The 21,062-nt window shown below is 29.4% G+C and overlaps 2 protein-coding genes across 2 annotated transcripts in view; one reads left to right on the forward strand and one right to left on the reverse strand.

Annotated features, from left to right (window-relative positions):
* Positions 1-19,918, reverse strand: part of LOC106682770 (ecto-NOX disulfide-thiol exchanger 2) — a 28,218-nt gene extending 8,300 nt beyond the window's left edge. Inside the window, exons 1-11 of the mRNA XM_014423811.3 lie at positions 19,708-19,918; positions 19,378-19,575; positions 17,763-17,898; positions 16,751-16,883; positions 15,820-15,991; positions 14,864-14,989; positions 13,223-13,379; positions 13,056-13,132; positions 11,610-11,822; positions 6,585-6,691; positions 283-411 (exon numbers count right to left, since the gene is read on the reverse strand). Of these exons, the coding sequence (XP_014279297.1) occupies positions 283-411; positions 6,585-6,691; positions 11,610-11,822; positions 13,056-13,132; positions 13,223-13,379; positions 14,864-14,989; positions 15,820-15,991; positions 16,751-16,883; positions 17,763-17,898; positions 19,378-19,575; positions 19,708-19,744 (1,485 nt within the window). The 5' untranslated portion in view covers positions 19,745-19,918. The remainder of the gene's footprint in view (positions 1-282; positions 412-6,584; positions 6,692-11,609; positions 11,823-13,055; positions 13,133-13,222; positions 13,380-14,863; positions 14,990-15,819; positions 15,992-16,750; positions 16,884-17,762; positions 17,899-19,377; positions 19,576-19,707) is intronic.
* The window catches only part of LOC106682771 (meiotic recombination protein DMC1/LIM15 homolog), a 100,272-nt gene continuing 98,717 nt past the window's right edge, over positions 19,508-21,062 (forward strand). Inside the window, exon 1 of the mRNA XM_014423813.2 lies at positions 19,508-19,594. The gene's annotated coding sequence lies outside the window, so the exon portion shown is untranslated. The remainder of the gene's footprint in view (positions 19,595-21,062) is intronic.

Raw genomic sequence — 21,062 nt, forward strand, 5'->3', positions numbered from 1 at the left:
AATGTCAGTCTAAATTAACATAAAAATTACAATTATACTGTAACAAAACAAATGTTAGTCATAGCCCAAAAATTTTGTAGAAAAAAGATTTTAAAACTAATCAAGTTGTTAATTGGTAGCACTAAATCATAGAAATTAATGAAGAGAAGTAAAAATATTGTGAAATGAAAAAACAAAGGAATTTAAGTGATCATGGAAGAAAGGCCTAATGGTCAATATGAATAATTGTGTAACATAGGAAGATAAATGAATTCATAGTTTAATAATTAATTATAATTATACCTTCAAAGCATTAATTTTATCATCCCCCTTAAACTTCTTTTTCGGACCAGCTTCATCTTCATCTGAGAGTTCCATTTCTTCCTCTGCACCAGTATTCAAATGCTCCTCTAACTCTACTGCTTTGATCTCCTGCAGAAACATGCAACTGTTATTGAATGACACAGACAATTTTTTTAACAATATCATGGGCCAATTATTCTTTAGTAGAAATCTATCTTTCTAAAATGGAGATTGGATTTACTCTAAAACTGAGCCTTAATTATATAGAATAATGATTTCTAAATTATAAAAAAAATTACCATAGATAATGAAAAGAGCATGCACAAGTTAAATTAAACAAATTACTCATTTTCGAATAAGGTAAAGCTTTAAGAAAACACAGCTGTATAATCATATTTTCTTAAATTTGAGTAGACATATTTAGGCATAAAATGCATCAATTAATATGGTTTATAATGTTATTATAGTCCTATTTTAATTCAATTTAAATTATCCCTAGATTAATTTAAAATCCAAAATGCTCATTTAATGACTTGGATGACATGCTCTGGGTCTATTTATGCCCATAACATGAAATAATTTTTGTAAACACTAATAGATTAACACATAGAGGAAAAATACAGAAACAGGGCTCTATATCTTGAAGCTGTTGGTCCACCCACTTCTAGGTTAGGAGACAAGGGAGGCTAACAGACAGGATAGAAGAGGATGATGGATTGAAGAGTAAGAACAATACTGTAAATTGTTTAGACAGCAATAATGGGTTGTAATGCAGGTATGCGATGCTTCTCACAGCTGCAAACACTCGAATTGCCTATGGGCATTACAGCAGGGTAGGGTGAAAAATAAATAATAATAATACTGGACAGCATGCCAGATGGTGGCGTAATGATCAATCAAACACCAAGAAAGGAAAAACTAAGGCTGAAAGAGGGAGAAGTCTGATCTCCCTAGTTTGACACAGAGTCTGCAGTCGCAACAGATGCCAAAGTGAAGCCTATTAAAGCATGGTCCACAAACATCAAATGAGATGAGCCCCAGAGGAATATAGGATGTTGCAGATGTGATTGACAGGGTGATTAATCATTAAGCTCCAGGGTTAAGAGGGGAGGGGGAGGGGCAACTCCTTCCAAAAGCTAACAGAAAAATCAGTAATTATCAGACTGGCTTCAAAGAAAGAAAAAATATCTCCCCTATTAGACCCCCTTCATCAGGCCTACTGATCAGAGACCAAAACCCTCACAAGCATTGAAGTGGATCCTTGTCTTTGAGGGGAAGATCCTGCATCGCAGACCGCTAAGGTAATTGAGAAAATAGGAGGAAGAACAGGGAGATCAATGATCTGTATGGAGATACAGATGTGACGAGACACATCAAGCTGGCTTAGAAGACTGCATTGGGATGGTAACATTGCAGGAATTTTAGAAGATAGTATTCCAAGAAAGTTACTCAATGGAAGGCTCTACTGAACAAGAAGAAGAGGCATATCATAGGTGCTAAGGAGATGCTTAGCATATAGATCACAAGTGGTAAAAGTAATAGAAACTGACATCATGTATTACCAAATTTTAACATTATCACATTCAAATAATTAAGACTCAGAATTATCACCATCTTAAAAATGTAGATAGTCTTTTTTATCTACAGAACTGTGTAACGATTGCATGAAGTGTGATTGAAATAAAATATAACTATTTAAAACAATTTTATATATAAACCTCATGATGGATTAAATTTGCACTGCCAATAACTTTACTACTCAGATTCTCCTTGTGAGCTCAGATTGCCTGACGAGAACCACAGATCTTGTGTGTTAAGAGGTATGTGACTATAGAATGGGCTACAATGAGCCCTAGGTAGAACTTACCGGATGGATGCACAACGATTGATTCTGGGTTGTCAACAACTCTCAATTCCTGGCATCTTCTTCCATCTGTTATCAACTAGCTCATGATACAAACCCTTACACCCAACACCAAGGTTAGTTTAATGTTAGTATTGTGGATATGTTTAGCCATAAATTATGAGGGGAAAAAATGAGGAAAATATATACTCTTGCATGTGTTCATATTTTAAATGTATATATTTTTTAAAAACTTCAATTCTTGGATGTTATAAGGTCTAAAATTTATTCTAAAGAGTTTGTACATTTACTTAAATCAAAGATGGATTTTAATAAAAACTGAATTAGAATGTTAATATGCTTCTAATAATTTGAGAAATAATTGATCATAGTAATCTACATGATAGTCAGAGGGTGGAAGAAAAAATGTATATAACTATTTACTCTACACCAACATTTGAGTTTATCACATTTTATAAAAGTTTTTCTCTTAATAGTAAGCAGAAACTAATATGAATAATGAATTATAAAATGTATAAAAGAAAATGGAGGGAATTATAAAATCCCAGGGGGAATATTTTTTCCTTTCCTAAACTTTTTAAAGCCATCTTCTACAATTTCTTTTTTTTCTTTTTTATAGATACATCCCTTATTCGTGCTTATGTGAGCCTTATGTGGCTCTCACACGGTCAACATCACTGACACAATTAGTGAAATAAAAAAATACTGTAAATATTACTGAATATATATGGTCAGTATCAAGAGAGTAAAGTCTAATACATACAGTGTAGATACTGTTCTCTTCAGGTCTCATAATAAATTCATTAATATCGTATAGAAACCTAAAAGATCCAATCCTACTTAAATACCCCTTCCCTTTAGTGTTGTTAACAATACCCATATTTTACTCCTTCTACATGTTCAGAAGAAAAAAAAAATCCTCTAAAAATCAAAATTTACCATTTCCTGCTCAATAATAAAACCCATTAACACTCTAAAAATTATAGTAATATATAAATCAAATCTTCAATTTTCATTATACCTCCATCCTAGCAACTGACAATAAAATCAATTCACATTTATCTCAAAAATGATTCTTTTCTATCATTAAATAGATAAACTATACATTTCTTTCACCGATTTCCATGTTTTGAGTTTATTAAATAAAATCAAATAATTGCTCCTTTTCTCCCATAATTCTGAATCATAAATTGAACCTACTTTTTATGACACCCTGTTGAAGCAACATTAAAAAAAAAAGTTAACAAGAAATGTTACCTGTACTTTCTCTTGACAAGGTAAACTTTGTGCTAGTACAAAGTGTTTAAAAAAAAAAATTAAAAACTATAATCCATATGGAGTTACACATGCCAAATTTATGCACCTGCTAAAAAGATAGATTCAAAAAATACTAACTTTTCAATCGCAATTTTTAAGACTGGCAACGGACTCACCACTCTAAGAGACAATTCACACTGACCTACGCATTCCAACTCTAACAAACTATAATCTTATGACTTATAAACGGTTTCACGACTACATGGACATTTCAATAAATATGTGCGAGATAGCAACAAATGACATCACTGACATAACTCGGTGTAGGCTGAAAAGGATTTGGATGAGGGATCTCCAAGTCTGATCAAATAATTTACTTGAATGTCAGGAGGATGCAGTCTCCCTCATGCCAACCCATGCCATATCTGCATAGTATAACTCATTTTCTGCTTGTAATTAATTTACAAGAGCAAATAAAAAAAAAATTACATTTTATTTTTTTAATATTGCTTCAACACACCCTTTCATTCAATAAAATATAAAAAATCTGATAAAAAGTCTCTAAAATAATAACAACGAATGATATTAACTATAAAAAGGGGGAGGAGGGAATATTTCCCCTTTTGTTAATTATCAAATTCTTACATAGTTTATATTTATCCATTTTTATTCCAAATAATAACGAGGGATGGTTAATTATTTCGAGTAAAAAAATTAAAGTCACTTTAGAGGAAGCCATATTGGGAATTTGGCATTTAAGTCAATGTCAGACTATTGTAAGATAAAACCAATTTGATATTAAGATATTTAAATTGAACATTGATATAATGAGTTTAATAACAATTTTTGAGCTATTTTCAAGAAATTTATAAAATTAATGATCTGAAGTGGCACTTCTGGTGATTTCAGCAAATATGTTACAATAACAGCCCAGGAATATAATTACTTTAAATATGTAATTTCACTTTCAAACAACTATTCACTTTTGAACTAGAATGGAAAAATAACACACAGACCATTTTACAAGATTTAGTTACTTGGACTCAGAGGATTTAAAAATGTACATTTCCTTTAAAAACTCAAAATAAAAATTGGTGAAAAATACTTCTTCTCACAATATATTTCAAATATAGATAATTAAAAAAACGATATCACTTTAAATGAAAGATGAGACATTTTTTTTTTCATCTCCTCTATGAGCTTAAGGAAGTTAGTAAAACAGGAAAACCAGTCTGAATGAGGAGTTTGAGTGATTCCAATCAAGTTAACACCACCAATCAGAAATTTAAGGGAACAAATAGTTCATTTTAGGGATCTAGAACAAGACGACGGATCTTTGCATTTCTTAGTCATGTGAGCTTCATTACCTGATATTCTCGGCATCTTTGACTATATCACAGCTCCAACAGGGAATAAACAATACAATTGTACATAAAAATTATTTTACTAATGACTATTAAAATTAGAGAGAAAACATCCAAGACCCTTGCAATTTATAAGTTAATCACTTACCTTTCCAAAATTAAAAAAAAATTGATATAAATCCAACTTACGATTAAATGCAAACAGAACTTTAACAGAAGAAAAAGAAATGGCCAGTAATTGAGATTTGTTGCCCCGACATCATTGTATATCCATTGTAGCTAATCCCATAATGCCTATGGAGTATGCCTTAGTGAGATCTTTTAACATCTACCGTACACCATAGCCCAAAGATCTAGTGAGCGCTTTATGACCTTATCAGACCTTCATCCTAATACGTTTGTAATCAATGCTCCATCTTACACTAGGTTAACTATCACACTGTGTCCTACTTTTAGTCTCAAATAACAGCAACGGTTAAAGCAAATAAACTGCACCATTAAGTGGTATTATAAATTATCATAACCAAACAGTGAAAAAGAAAATTAACGATTGGATGACATGACAAGGGCAAAAGACCTAACATAATTAAATATGTATAAATAGAAATAAATAATTTTAAAAAATGGAAAAAAAGGTATTAAAGTAGTTAGTTGATAATGAAAAATGAAGTTTATATATTTCTCTAACAGGCTATTCACAAAATTTATACTACAAATAAGAATATAGTGAGTAAGAGAGTAGTCACAACAATGCAATAGCAAATATATATATACAAAAAAAAAAAAAATATGTTGCACATGATACTTTGAATAACTATCCATGAGTAAAAGACATCTACTTTAATTGAATTTTAAAAACACCATAAAACAGATTTTGAGAGGTCAATGAAAAACGATTTATTAACTTTATTATATTAATGATTAGTAATTTATGTAGGGAAAATATTATACTAATATTCAGGGACCAAAGCAGGTAGGTAATTTTAATTATAACAAAAAAAAAAAAAGAGAATAAAATAAAACTTTTAGCAAAATAAAAAGATAAAAGTTTTATTAAGAAATTAAACATTTTTATTTCAAAACTATTTTTAAACTTTCAAATATTTATAAATTTTACTATAATTTGATGTTTCAAATTGTGTGATGTAAAAATTACAGTTAAAAATGTAATTTACAATTTTATTTTGATTTAGTTTAATTCATCATGAATAACTATTTCCAATACCCACAGTTTAAAACTTAAAAGAATTAAAACTGAACTATTATACTGTTTTAGAAGAGAATCGAAATAAATATTTAAGTAATTACTGTCGGTAGTAATAGATAAAATTAAAGTTAAGCTAAACATAAAAGAAGACTCTCTCATCTTAAGTCTTTTACAGGAAGAGTATTATTGAAAAAACTTTTCGACAAGTAATTAAAATATACTTTATAAGCATAAAATGAATAACCGTTTTAGTCCCTGGTTTTTGTGGTCTGCACAGCACATAATCGAATGCTCAGAATAAAAAGGATAATTTAAAACCTTTATTTTTTTTAACGAGCAATTCCTGAAGTAATAATAATACAAAATTATGGTAAACAATGAATTACAAAAAGAAAATGTAGGAAGAAAGAAAGAAATTATACAAAGCATGGAAACTGTATAACAAACAGCAAAAGAAAAAAAAAAGAAAGAAGAAATTATGGTCGAGTGAAATTTTGATTAGTCAATTTGAAGAGATAAATTTTTAAATTCTACATTTAAATATAGACAGTTAACAGTGTGAGAAGGAGCATTGGGTTTTGTGAGCCTTTTGAAGAGATAATTTACTTACCGCAGCCTGTTTCTTCCACATTTCTATGTTCTTGCGCTGGGCCTTGGTGAAGTGGTCCCAGACCTTCTTGTGAGAAGCCGCTGTGAAAACGCGCTCCACCTGTGCGTCTGCGCACGCTCTTTAATTAGCACTAGTCTTTCACCATACTAACTAATATATTATGCTCTCATCTTACCATTATCTTTCTTTTACCAGTAAAATTAATTAATGTACAAGTGGCAAATTCACAAACAGAAAACAATGCTCAAAAGGTTCAATTTTGTTTTAGTTTTTAAAAAATTGCATTATCAGATTGATAGCCAATAAATAATTATTGTTGAAGCAAATATAGGGCATTTTTTTGTTTTGATTAAATGTATAATATGGCGGGATTAACTGGTTTAGTATATAATTTATTTTACAAGTTACTCTTTATTATATTAAATTCAATTATTCTTTTCAGGTTTTAGATATTTAATCTTTAAGCTTGTACTAGACTAAAGGAGATCTTTTTACATACAGTTTTATTGCATTAATGATTTTTTCATTTATTTAAATCGGACTGAAAAACTGATAAGTTTTTGAAACAAAAGTCCACTGGCTTGGAACGGACATTGATCCCCAATATCTCAGTTGCAGCATCCAGACCAGTTTAACCTTCAAGATGGCATTTCATGTCCTAATGGAAAATTGATTCCAAAGCTAATAAAGAGAACTACCAGCAGTTTGTAGATTTCATTTATGATTGGAGAACATTGTTGAATCTGGAGCACTTCCTGTCTTAGGAAACCAGATGAAAGCTAGAGAATCTCTAGTTTCTGCTAAAGATATCTCTGGGAGACTTGATGTGGGAGAGGACATTATGAAAAGGAGAAGAGGTAAAGAAAAGATCCGTACTGGGAATAAAGGCTGTATATGCATATATATACCCTATATTGCTGAAAGGCAAAGATGGGGAAAAGTTGAATTGAAAAAAAAAAAATTGAACCTTCACTAGTCCTAAACCTTATAATTTTTTTATTTCTGTTAGGATTATTAATTATTTTATAAACCATATATATTGTTATTATAAATTTTTTAGCAATACTTCATAATAAAAAAAAAATGAGAAAGATGAGGCATAAAACAAAATATATACACAAGCTCTCACACTATACATTCACACAATTACCCTCATCCATGTTGAGGAAGAACAACGCTTGCAACGCTGGGGATAACATTAAACATTTTATTGATCAAAAGTAACAACAAAGAATTGAGAACATTGACAAAAATAATACTTATATAAATTATACTATTGTAAACATAATATGAGATTAAAAAAAGAAAAAAAAAAGGCTTATAAAGTGAGCACATGCAATTATGGAAACAAACCTTTGAGTTATATAGCAAGCAAATTCTTCATGTTTCCCAGGCAAGTCAAAAGACGACCAATTTAGAATGAACATTAATATGTATTAAGATTTTACCAGCTTAATCCAGATCTTATAGCATATAATTTCCTTGATGAAAGTGATTCGACTTTCTGATAAGATAGACTTTATAAATAAAATAGGTTGTGATTAACTGTATAAATTTTTCTTACCAATGTCCCAAGGATTCTCCGTTACCGTGGTTTTCATTAATGCTAACACAATCCGTGAACAGAGTATAAATAAAGAGACTTTGGCCCACTATATAAATTACAGATGCTCACAGTTGAATAGCTATATAGATATGATTATTGAATTTATTTTTTCTGTTAATATGATAAAATATATGTTTTATGTACAGATAGATATACACTCACTTATTGTAATAAGGCTGAATAGACTGTAAGAATCATGACCTTTGGAATGAATTACTAAGTGACCTGGGAATTCAGCCAGCAACTCTATAAATTCATGAAAATGGTCTTTGGTAACCATTGTATCTTTAAAATGTAAACAATGAATTTAAAATTTAACAAGATTTATCATAAGGACAAACATTATATTTTCATTTACAAAAAAAAAAGAGGAAATTTCCAGATTTTGTATTTAAACCACAAATGATTTTAATTAATACAGCAGATACAACAAGATATCTTAATATCTACCCAACCCTCGTTTTGAGAGAATAAGAAAATATTTAAACCCTTTTATTACCTTATAAAATAATTTTATTAAATTAAGAAGATATTAGTACTTCCTGTATTGTATGAAAAAGACCTACAATAATAACCACCTTATTAAGCAATTTTTATTGTAAATATCAATCAATCAAAAGCATTTATTTTGTTCTATCCACGATTAGTCCTGCTTTCTTTATCAATATGAAATCAAAGTTGGAAGTAGCACTTTAATCTAATAATATTCCTAGTATTAAATAATCATGACAACTATAAAATTTTTATCAGATGATTATCAGGGATAAGGAAGTGTAATGATAAAAACTCTACGTATCTTCACAAAAAAAGTTTATGGGGCGAAAGAGAGTAGACAAAGTACGATAAGAAAATACCTCACCACACTGTTCGGTGCTATAAGTGAGTAGGAACAAGTAACTAGTAATTATCATACTATTTTATTGAAAGATTTTGAGGAAGATATCATATCTGAGTTATTGCTATCAGGTCCAAGAATATTTACACAACTATTTTACAAATAGTAAAAAATAAAATACTTTTCCATGTTAATATTATAAAATATACTAGATCGTAGTAACAACAGTAATTTTGAGTGATATTTCATGATCAGTACTTAAATGTTACCAGTAAAAAAAATTAAAATTTATTCTTTGTTATTAAGTCAAAACTTGATATTTCAAAAGCTATGTTGATGGTAAAAACCTATTTCTAATTATTTTTACTAAAATATAAATTCCAATGTATTTACTTAAGTTTTGAATGTGATTATAAAATATTGTTTAGTTATAAATATTATAGATTATGTAAGTAAAAATGCAGTTAATTTTATCCCTATAAGAATGATATAAACATTAAAATGTATATGGCTAAGATTCATAAGAGTGAATTATATATTTAAATGCATATAATTTAAGAGAAAAAAGAAAAACTAATATGAGTATAGGCATTATACCACAAATGTTTCTTAAATTTTTGATTTTACAGGAGTATATTTGTTATTAGCTATAATTAGAACTTTATAAAGAACTGATTGAGGAGATATGAAAAGGAAAATTTAATTGTTCTGTTTTAGACATATTTTTACATCTAGAAGCTTTTATTACTTTGAAAATAATAATTATTGCAGTTAAAATGTAGTTAATAAGTAACATAAACTGTTAAATCCATTTAATTAGATAATTTAGAATTTTTTATTTTAAACACATAGTTTTTGAATTACATTGTTTTTTAATTAAACTCTTAATTAGACCACAGATTAAAATGTATAAATAATTTAAGAAGAAACTAAACAAAATTGAATTTTAAGAGAGCTAGAACAATATTATATTTCTAAACAGTAAAAATAGATAACTCAAAGTAAAACTAGTTTCCCTTCAAGTTTAAAATATCGAGTTTTGACTGTATCTTTAATTGACTTCTTATCTAAACAAATACTATTTCTTATAACACCAAACATGAACCCCCAAATTAAATATGTATGTATAATTATACAGTGAACTCCCTTAATTTTAAATAAGAAATCATTTTAAGAGAATTTAAACTTCTGTAGATTTTTCCGACATATTAAAATTATTTACATCATAAATATCTGTTCACAGCCACTATCATACTTCTGGGATAATTATTCCTGAAACTATAAAAATAACTAACAAAAAAAGTTTTATTAATTTTTTAACTGCTAATTTAACAGGAAACCTTCCAAAGCAGTTAGTTGTTACCTAGGGGGTTGTTGAGAAAATGAAGTATTATATTATCAGGCAAACATTCAAATGTAAATTAAACTTGTGAGGAATTAAGATGAGATCACTTGTTGATTTTATCACAAAGCAAGTTCTGAACCATGAACACCTAATGGGGAAAATCATAAAAGGATTCCCGTACTGAAGTCCATAATGATGAAGGCTGGAGACAGCAAACTAATGCTGGAATGAGATGGCCTCCTTTACAATGATGTCAAGATTACCAACTTCATTAAGATAGGTTGACTACTGTAGGAAGGACATCTGACGAGAGTGGATGAGGACCGAATCATGAAGAAGATATTGGATGAGCAACAGTAAGGATGTTGATACTTTTGCTGACAATAGGGCAGAAGACACTTTCCATTTTGGGAATCTGATATTGGAGAGCAGTAGCACAGCAGAGAGATGACTTGTAGTCCAAGTAACAGGTCAAAGGCCAAGGGTAGTCCAAGGCCCGTCTTTCCAAAATGATATACAGGTATTATAAATAACAACTGTGGGTGCAAATATAATAACAATTGTTTTAACTCTTATTATTAATTTTAAAAAAAAATGAATAGTATCCTTTTCAAAACATACTACAGAAAATATTTAAATAATAAATAAATAGTTAATTTATTATGTAATTAAGGTTAAAAATCTAAATGATTCATATAAAGATGATATGGGAATTAAATCTATAAACTACATGAAAGATTCATGCATTACGTTCATTGATATTAACAAAGAAATAAATGCTAAGTAAACTTCCAAACTAAAAAAAATTCCAAATGAAAAAAATATGATCAATAACTAAACAAATTTTGCCCAAAAAAAGAAAGGGAGTTTACCAAATTACTTAAGCCTAACAATTGTATTAAAAGGCAAAGAGAAAAACAAATGAATCCCCTTTATCAATCCGTTCAAAATGAAAATAATACCGAGGCTCATACTATTTAACCACATGAAAGTTAAGGTGATGTTATTTTTAGATTTGTTTTCAGTTTTTTTCTAGTGATGAGATAAATAATAGTGACTATAATATAATGGTTACGTGCAAACAAGGGTAAGAGTAATGTAATTATCCCAAGCCCCATTAAAGAGCAAACATGGTGCCTCTTACCTTAAGCGGACCAATTTCCGAGTGTGCTTGTCGATGTTGTAATAGATAGCGAGAGATTATGAGATGGTTGAGACTAAAGTGCAAACGATACTTACATTGGAGTAAGAGGCCCTGCATTCGAGCTTTCATCAGGTCCTTAGCCCTCTGCAGCTCCTCTTCATGCGAGGCTTTTTCACTCAGCAGCCTGCGAATGTGGGAGTTTGTCGACTGGATCATTGAATAGAAGACGGATGCATTGCGTTTATTACAGTCACCTCTTTCCAACCACGTTATAACTACTTGCACTGCTTTTCCAAAAGTATCTTCAACTAAAATGTACAATGAAAAATCAAATAGAAATCATAACCCATTAAATTAACAACTTAGGAACAATACACAGAAAAATAGGACTTCTCTTATCAATCCTAGTCAGGACTGATACATTGCTAGTTAAGCAGAAGGGCAGGTTAACCCAGAGTGTATAAAAGAAAAAATCTCCAATATCATTTAAACACATACATTTGATAAATAAAAAACCCAAAATAAAACTTAATAGGCTATTTTTACTTTAATAGATTATTTGAACTGTATTAATACAGGTCAATCCCTCACTTAGAAAATTATTTTAAAAAAAAAATGTGGGAGATTGAAAATCAACTATAAAATTTAATACACATATCTCAAAAAGAAACAAGCTTGCATAAGCACCTAAATTAGGTATTTCAACTTAGGTATTATATAGATAAATAGCAAAAATATTATGATGAAGCCTTGAAATACCTTTATATTTCTGCTAAAATCTATCATTTGATAGGATAGTATTCTTAATTCTAACTACCATTTATGCTATGCATCTGTTTTCAATTGATATAATCTTCGTTTCCTTCTCAACTCTCAATTCAAATATAATATTTTTCTCATCATTTGATAAGTGAAAGATTTTTAGTAATTAATTTAAGCTGTATTTAGTTACTCACCCTCCTTATCACAAAAATAGAAATGAAAATAAACAAAGAAGTGACTTAAAAGCTTCGAGTTTGCTCAAACAGAAATTTTCCTAGATCAAATCTGAATTCCATCCAAGAAGATCCAAATGATCTTAAGTTTTTAATAGTGGTCACAAATTTAGTTATTTTGTTTTGTTTTGCCGAACTTATTGTTTTCTCACCACTTTATTTATGTTAAGCCTATTGCATTTCTTGGAAACTGAAAAACTAAAACAATATAAATCCATCAAATAGCTATTGCAAATTTAATTCAGCACTTTACTTAAAATTAATGATACAAATTTAATCCCTCAATGCTATTCAATGAGGGGAGGAAGGCAGGGTTAATTTATGGGATAATAACCTATTCTCAGGTGAGGAATTGACTCAAGCATATCAGGATCTTGCTCTAATAACCTACTTTTGATATATGATGTAGATATTCTATCAATAGTTAAAGAAAGAGTGCATTTCAATTCAAAATCAATTTCAATATTAAAATAACATTTCGATTGGCACAATGGTAATATTTTAGCTCAATCATTAATTTTGCTTAAAACAATTGTAAATTATTACCTTTGATCTTTTCAGATATTGAAGTTGCCTCATGTTCAGTGTAATGAGGTACGGGTGGAGGGGAAGGTACCCTTAACCTGGAAACATCATCAACATTAAATACCAGATCTGTAGAAATTATTCACTGAAAATGAAATAAAGCAAATGCAGTGAGTAAATGATGTTACCTTTCTTTTTCAACTCTGTCCCGATGCCTTTGCTCCCTTTGGAGCTGTCGTTGCTTACATTCCCATTCGTACTGATCATCCCGTGCTTGTGCGAAATCTACATGAAGCCTCCCAGTATTTGAAGCATCTGTTTTGTTATCTATCCTCATTCGGTATCCTAATTAAAGTCATATGGTTAGACAAGTGCATAAATTTACTAAAATGAAATTAATTGATATATAAATAATTATGGAAGTGAATTATTTTTGAAATACTCATTAATTTACATACATTAATAATTAAAATGTCTCGCTATATTCCTAAAAATAGAAAACAAGCTCTAAAGAAGATGTACAGCATTATAATTTCTTACTCTCTGATCTTCCAGGGAGTCAAAGGGTGTTTTTTAAAATAAAGTTATAAAAATCAAAAGATGGGGAATGAATTTAAATTGAACCATAAAAGGTAATTATTTTATTTTTTTTAAACAGAAAAACTAAAGAGTCACAGAAAATTTGAGGATAATATTTATTAAAAATGCTACAAAGTATTACACAATGTATCTGATCATAATGTACAGATTTTGATTTTTTTGTTTGGTAGGGAAATTAATTACCTTTCAAATGACCATAATAAAATTTACCATTAAATGTATACTTTTCGAGGATTATGTAAATAAAGTTTTCTTCTTAACTTTTTTTCATACTTCTTCTCAAGGATTAAAGAGCTTTAAGGAGAAGAATTCGGTACAGTTTCATTAAAATCATTAAACTTTACTGAGTAGTATAAAGAAAAACCCCTATTTTCAGCTACTATGTATGCATCAGCAATCTTGTACTAGGTACCATGTTGGTACTCAGACACTAGAGGCCAAAACTATGAAAAGAAAAAGAAAAAACAAACAGAAAAATTAGTTCATCCATTCAAAAGAAAAAATGAAACCAATATTTTTAATTTTTCATCAACCTTCATAAGTGGGTGTTATCCAAAGATCATTCTGGGGTGACTTTTGACTTAGGTACCAACCAACCAAATTTGAAGAAAAGTGGCTCAGCGTCCTTGGAGAAAAGCCATGGACTGCTTTAACTTTGTTTGATTTTAGGGTTCAACGTATAAAACCTCAAATTTTGATAGCCACATTGGGAAAAATAACATGGTATTTTAACAAGATATAGTGTTTGCATTACTAACGTCTAAGTCAAAGTTCCTTCTCCCCTCCAACCTCTTTCCTCCTTTTTAAAGTTGTTTTATATATCTATTCTCCAGATTGTAGCCAACCCCTAATAGAGTGGTCCTTGAGAAGGTAATGGATGATGGAGCAAGTTCACGAAGAACACCATTATAATATAAAAACTAAATGTATATTTTATAAAGCAAAGGTATATATTAGTACATATATCGCTTGGGCATTACACGTACACTCAAATTAGGATGAAGGGTAACTCATTTATTTAACCTTTCAATTAGTGCTCCTGTGCTCTAACCACTCAGGTATCATGCCACCAGTGAGTTATGTATTTGTACAAAAACAAACAAACACGCATTTTAATAGAGTAGTTCTCTTAGAAGGTTAGAAAAACCATAAGATCAGCTTGAGTTATGTAAATAATTAAGAAATATATTAATAAATAATTCTATGGAAAATATGAGTAAACTACATACCAGAGAAAAATAGAGCAGCATCAACAGATGATTCATGAACAAAGCGTATATGGCAAAACTTTTTTGTACTAAGCCTCACTGTTAACATTTCTCCACATCGAATGAAGATTTCTCTGATGATTTCCTCTGCAAAATATTAATTAAATAAAAGTGACATGTTTTTCAACTGTAATAATAAACCTATATTGGCCATCTAATAATAAGTATAAGCTAAATAGTTATACAAAAAAATTAAGTTCATTTAAACAATCAAGATAAAATACACAATCCTAATTTTTTTAATACTTTCTATTTACAAACAGATGCCAGTGACATATAGTTATATTCAGCTATTAACATGGAATCTGCAGCCATTTAGTTCGCTAGTCATTTATTGCAGGAACCATAAATCAAATATACTAACACTGAAAAAGAGTTATTATCAATAATATGGGTGTCTAAAATATTCCAAACTTACTTATTAGAGTGACCATTCATGTCCCCATTCAGTTACCCACATGTTCAAATCCTTTTCTAAATAATGTATCTACATGTTGTGTGCATATTAATATCTATTATATGCACACAACAAAAATTCTGTATCACATGATGGGTCTTGGGTTCAGTATTTGTTGTGGAAGTACCATTTCCAGACCAACAGTTGTGCTAGAAGACGATTTGGCCTAATTCATGCTCAACCTCCAGGTTTTTCTCTCAATTAAAGGTACCTACTTTATAGAGACTGTGGATGCCCCAGGAAGGTCTACTGACAACAGGTTCAATTTAAGACTAATATAGCAGAATAAATAATCTAAAACAGCCAGGCTTCAACAAGAGTCTAGAAAATCATAGTAAAGTACTTATATAATACTCACTGAACTATCCTGTTCCACCCACAACAAAAATAGTAAGAAAGGAAACAATTATGAATTTTGTCTAAATCTAATAAAAAGAATGTAAACAATAACAAAGCTAACCAGAGGTGTTTTCAGCTAAACCACCGACAAATATTGTTTTGCATCCTGGTGGCCTCTCTCTTGTGGTAGGAAGAGGAGATCCAGGTGGCGGTGGAATGAGAGTCACAGATTTTAGCTGGATTACTTCTTTAACTACACCTCCTTCAACAAGACCAGGAGCCACCATCCCAAACTATAAATAATAATTTATTTAATATTGTGTTAAAATACTATTCAACAAATTTTATCATTTCATAATATATAAAAGTTTTATGTTACATGAAATATAACATGTAGCATGAGAATGAATAAAGCCATATCAATGATTGAAATAAAAAAAAATTTTTTTTTGAGCAAAGGTTTTTTAATAGAAATCTTTAATGTAAATTACATATTGATTGACAGATTATCCAAGAAAAAGAGTGTTCTGTAAATCCATTACATCTGCAACTCGTATGCTTAAGTTTAAGCAGGAAAAACTTTGTAATTTAATAATTAAAATTTATATTATTTGATGTTATTGATGTTTATGAACACGTAACTGAACATTCTTGAGTGCTTTATTAGGTTTAACAATAGAGATTGTCTCCACTACGGAAGGGATTTCTGACATAAGGAAAGATATGTGCAATAACTATAGTTATTGTAATAAATTTGACTATAAATTTCTAAGCTCAATATATGAAAGGAGACTTATCTACTTGAATATAAGATGAAGGGAGATAAAGAAATCAATGCTAAATATATAAAAATCAGACAGAAAAAAATTGTCTTTTGTTCTAAAGAATATTTTGAGAAATTATATACTGAAACCAATAAATACAACTCAATATTTCAATGAGAAATATCATTATTTGTTAAATCAAAGCAGGTAAACCTTGTTGAAAAGCAAATTAACATTTTAAATGTAGAGGCAACCATTATACTTATTGAGGTTCAATCAGAAACTTACTTGAGGTATCATCATATTAGGGTCCATCAAAGGCATTCCCATGACTTGGTATGGCATTGGAGGTGGTATGATTCCTCCCCAGACGGGGGTCATTTCATTACTGTCACTGTCAACCTCGCTCTTCTCAACTTCCCTGTAATATCCAAATTAGTGTTCATTAGCACATGTTTTGGGCAATCAAAGTATTATATTTACAAACAGGTAGTAACTGAAAGGAAGATAGAATGGAAGTTTTTAAGAACTAACTTAACTTAAGTTTAACTTATTTAAACTTAAATTTGTTAATGATAATTATTTAATATAATAATGACAAGGTGGACCATTTATGAAATCAAGATATCATGATTAGGGGTGCGGTTAGAAATGATATACATATATGTGTGTCAATGTTTTATCCCAAGTTGTAGGCCTTCTTCAGCCTGACTTATCAGTAGATAATGAATCCAATGAACAGTAAATAATGAATATTGAACAGTAAATTAGTAACTGTGTTTTTAATTTAATATTGCACCCCTATCATAATTGATTATTTATTAAAATCAATTACTATAATAATTTCCATTCTAATATCAAAGTATTCCATAAAACCAATCTCTGTTAATCGGTGGAAACATAATAGAAATAAACTTCTAACTCAATACATTGATTAGTGAACCATGTAATCCAAGAGTTCCCAAAACAAAACAAACTATAGGAAAATTTAAAACAATATTTGAATACTTAAATTATCAGGGTTTATAATAGAATAAAGTTTATAAGTGTTGCCAAATACCCTTAAGCATAGGGGTAACTAAATATTTACTTTTCTGTTGTGATCTTTTAATTATTTCAGTTGCTTAATAAAGACAAGATACTTTAAGTACATACTTAACTTGATTTAACAAAGTAAGAGATGTAAAGGTAAAAATTTATAAGAATTAAAAATCAATTTACAAGAATAAAATTGTTATCAACGATTACAAATAGCAAACTACTCTGTTAAAACTACAATAATAAATATATCTATACTGACTTAGTATCTTTAGACCTTTCCTTGCTCCTATCCTGCCTACTTCGACCTTCTCTCTCCCGTCTCCTTTCTCTTTCTTTATCATTGTCTTTGTTAAACTGACTAGAACTAGCTAATCCTCTTTCATCTATGTCTCCACCTTGTGAGGAAAAAATATGATTATGTTGAATACTGTGATATAAAAAAACATTATATACATTTAAAGTGAAAATAACATTAGGAAAAATATAAGAATGTAGAAATAGTTAAATAAATGAGAAATTAACTTATAAAGTTATTCATCACACATTGATTATTATATTGGAATATCTCCTAACGAATAGCATAATACAACTAATATGGGTTCTGGACTCCTCTTTAATATAGTTCCTGTTTCAAACAAAAAAACTATTCTTATTCCCCAATATTTCTGTTCCATCAGTTATCTGATATGAATTGTGTGGATTTACAAATTTCTTTTATTGACATTTTTTACTTTAATTAAAGGCTATTGAGCATTGTCAGCAATTACAATTCTTTACATTCAAGGAACGATTCGTTTCGTGTTTATTTTGAAAGAGATGGTCTCGGCTGCAGTCGAGAACAACATTAGATTTCAACTAATAATAGATTGCCGATGGTTTGACCCACAATGCAGGTCTTGATCTGGGCTGTTGTGATAGGTGGAGATATACAAAAATTGTACATACATTATAATATTTATGACTAAAAGTAAATCATACAAAGTAATAATCCAATGTTTTTATTTAATGACCAATTAAGAAAAGTGCCTTTGGCATTTTTAGTTTACTTTCAACAATCTCCAAAAAAATTGTTAACATTGTAAGGAAATGAGATAACTGCATAGGGGCCTACAGTTGAAAAAGAGTTTCCTCCTGATAAATAGTGACTTCTTCTTATCAAGACATCAAAATCAAGAGATAGCATTTAGCAGCTCATCTTAATTGCTATTTAATTACTTTAGATGTAAAGCTGATGGATGGGATTAGTTAAGAACTTTAGTTTATTTAATTTTTATTAGAAAATACAATTTGTCTCTAACAAAATGTCATGGATCGCTGGTTGAAGTTTGAAACTTCTAATCCGAATTATAATAGCAATCAACAAACAGAAAATAATTATATTTATAATTTAACTTTAATGTATATTTTATTACAAATGAATTTTCATTTATGTTTATGTACTAAAAAAGTTATTTAGGTATGTACAATTTTTTTTTTTTAACAAGAAGTACCCATTGTTATGAAGAGGTATACAGATGTCAAAAGTTTGGAAAACACTGATCTAAAGGATCAAGAGATGGTGTTAAGGAAACCAATACAACATTAGTTAACATCAAATTGTTAAATTTTATAAAAAAGAGAGCTTGTGATAGCTTAACTAATCATGGTTAAGGTCTGAATGATAAAGTAGTTTCAAAAAAAGTATAAATATTGAACAATCCCAAAAGAATGTGTATATAACATATAAAATTATGAACTATTAGCATCAGTACATTATAATAATTTGATACAATTTACCATGAAACATAGAAGTCTAACATAACAGACAATAAAAGGAACTGTCACTACAACTAGAAAATAATCCTTGCAGCTACTAGCAAAACAAAAATAGATACCTGAGATGGGCATAGGAGGTTTATTTTTGTTAGTATTGAACTCAAGCGGTGCATCATTTAAGCCAGGGTTGACTAGTTGTTGTTCAGGCATGACTGGCATATGAGGAAACCCAGGCATCATACTGGGCATCATCGGCCCACCCATCATTCCGCTGTGCATTAGACCACTCATCATTTGGCCTTGCCCTTGCGGCATACCTGCAATGAAATAGTACTGGTAATGATTTTATTTAACAACTTTTTTCTATAAGTGTTTAAAAATTCATGAATGAACAGTTTTAAGATAAAGAAAAATTAAAATATATTTAATATATAAATAAACTGACATACCCATTGCAAGGGGTCCTCCTTGAAAGTTAAAGGCCATTATAACTTTTAAAAGAGTTTTGAAAAGCAACACAGTTTCACTAATCAATACATTGCTTACAGTCTTATTAGTTTTACGAACATAACCTATATTACAACAGAACCAATCTTGTTACCAAAATACAATATTAGATAGTTCTACCAGTGTTGCTAAATATAGAATGTGCAAGACAATTTTTCGAAACAAAATTAACTTGCTATAATCAATTTTAAAACTTAAGCGATAATATTGCACGCAGAAGATGATACGCTATATAATGTTCAAAATAAAGTTTTTTCATATTAGTGTAAACGTAAAAATGAACTGCTATGATTACAAGATGGGGGGGGGGGGCACAAAAAATTCAACTAAATTCCTGTAAAGGGTGTGTCTACTTTAGTGATCAAGTAAATATACATTTCTACATTTACTTCTATATCGATGTATAAAGATTATTTGACAAGCCAATTATAATAATATTTTTAATTAATTTTATTTTGAAATTTTTTGAGTTTAAATAACAAAAGTATATCTAAATAGTAATGAAAAAACGAAATTAAATTTGTATATGATTAATGTATTCCTTAATTAAAAAAAAGCTCTAAATCTTCTTCATCAACATAACAAGTATTAAATTTAAATAATACAGATACATTTTCATATTTCTTTGACCATTTAGATAAATAGAATGAATTTGTAACAGATTTATTTGTTTTAAACCATGTTAACTATAATGTTCCTTATAAAGCAGCTTATATTATTTGAGCCATTGAAAGCAAATGTAGTGTCAGTCATTCCAACCAGTTTTAGCAGAGGGAGCTATTATCCTTCACCAAACACTTTACAGAACTTCTAGTGCTGAATACATCAAAACTCCAGTTTTGACAAAGATCACTTATACATTTAACGGTTCATTTAATATTACATTTGAAAAATTTATTGAAACAATGTTACTCTGTTATTATCAAAAAGTTATATGCATATCTTGAATTAGATCAATAAATGTTAAGCAGTCCATTATACTTTGTCCAATCCATACTGAATTTGGCTGTCAAACTTAATCCTGATGGTTTGGTTGTTCCTTACACTTACAGGAACATTCTTTTCAAATATGAAAACATTCTGATATTTTTTTTTTCATGAAGATAGTAATTTTTTGAAAATACCTTTGTAGGATAGCTCTTGTAACAGGATATATAAATACAAATGGACATTTAAAAGAATGTCTGCCTTTTTTTAGGACTAATTAATTTCTGATGATACTTGATTGACTTTTCTAATTCTTAGTCAGAACATTTATGTGATCAGTTTAGGTTGTAGATAAAATCTTTCTTTTTTG

This window comes from Halyomorpha halys, unplaced genomic scaffold (assembly GCF_000696795.3).
Source record: "Halyomorpha halys isolate HHAL.00 unplaced genomic scaffold, Hhal_1.1 Scaffold441.1, whole genome shotgun sequence".
In the NCBI taxonomy this organism is placed as follows: Eukaryota; Metazoa; Arthropoda; class Insecta; order Hemiptera; family Pentatomidae; genus Halyomorpha; species Halyomorpha halys.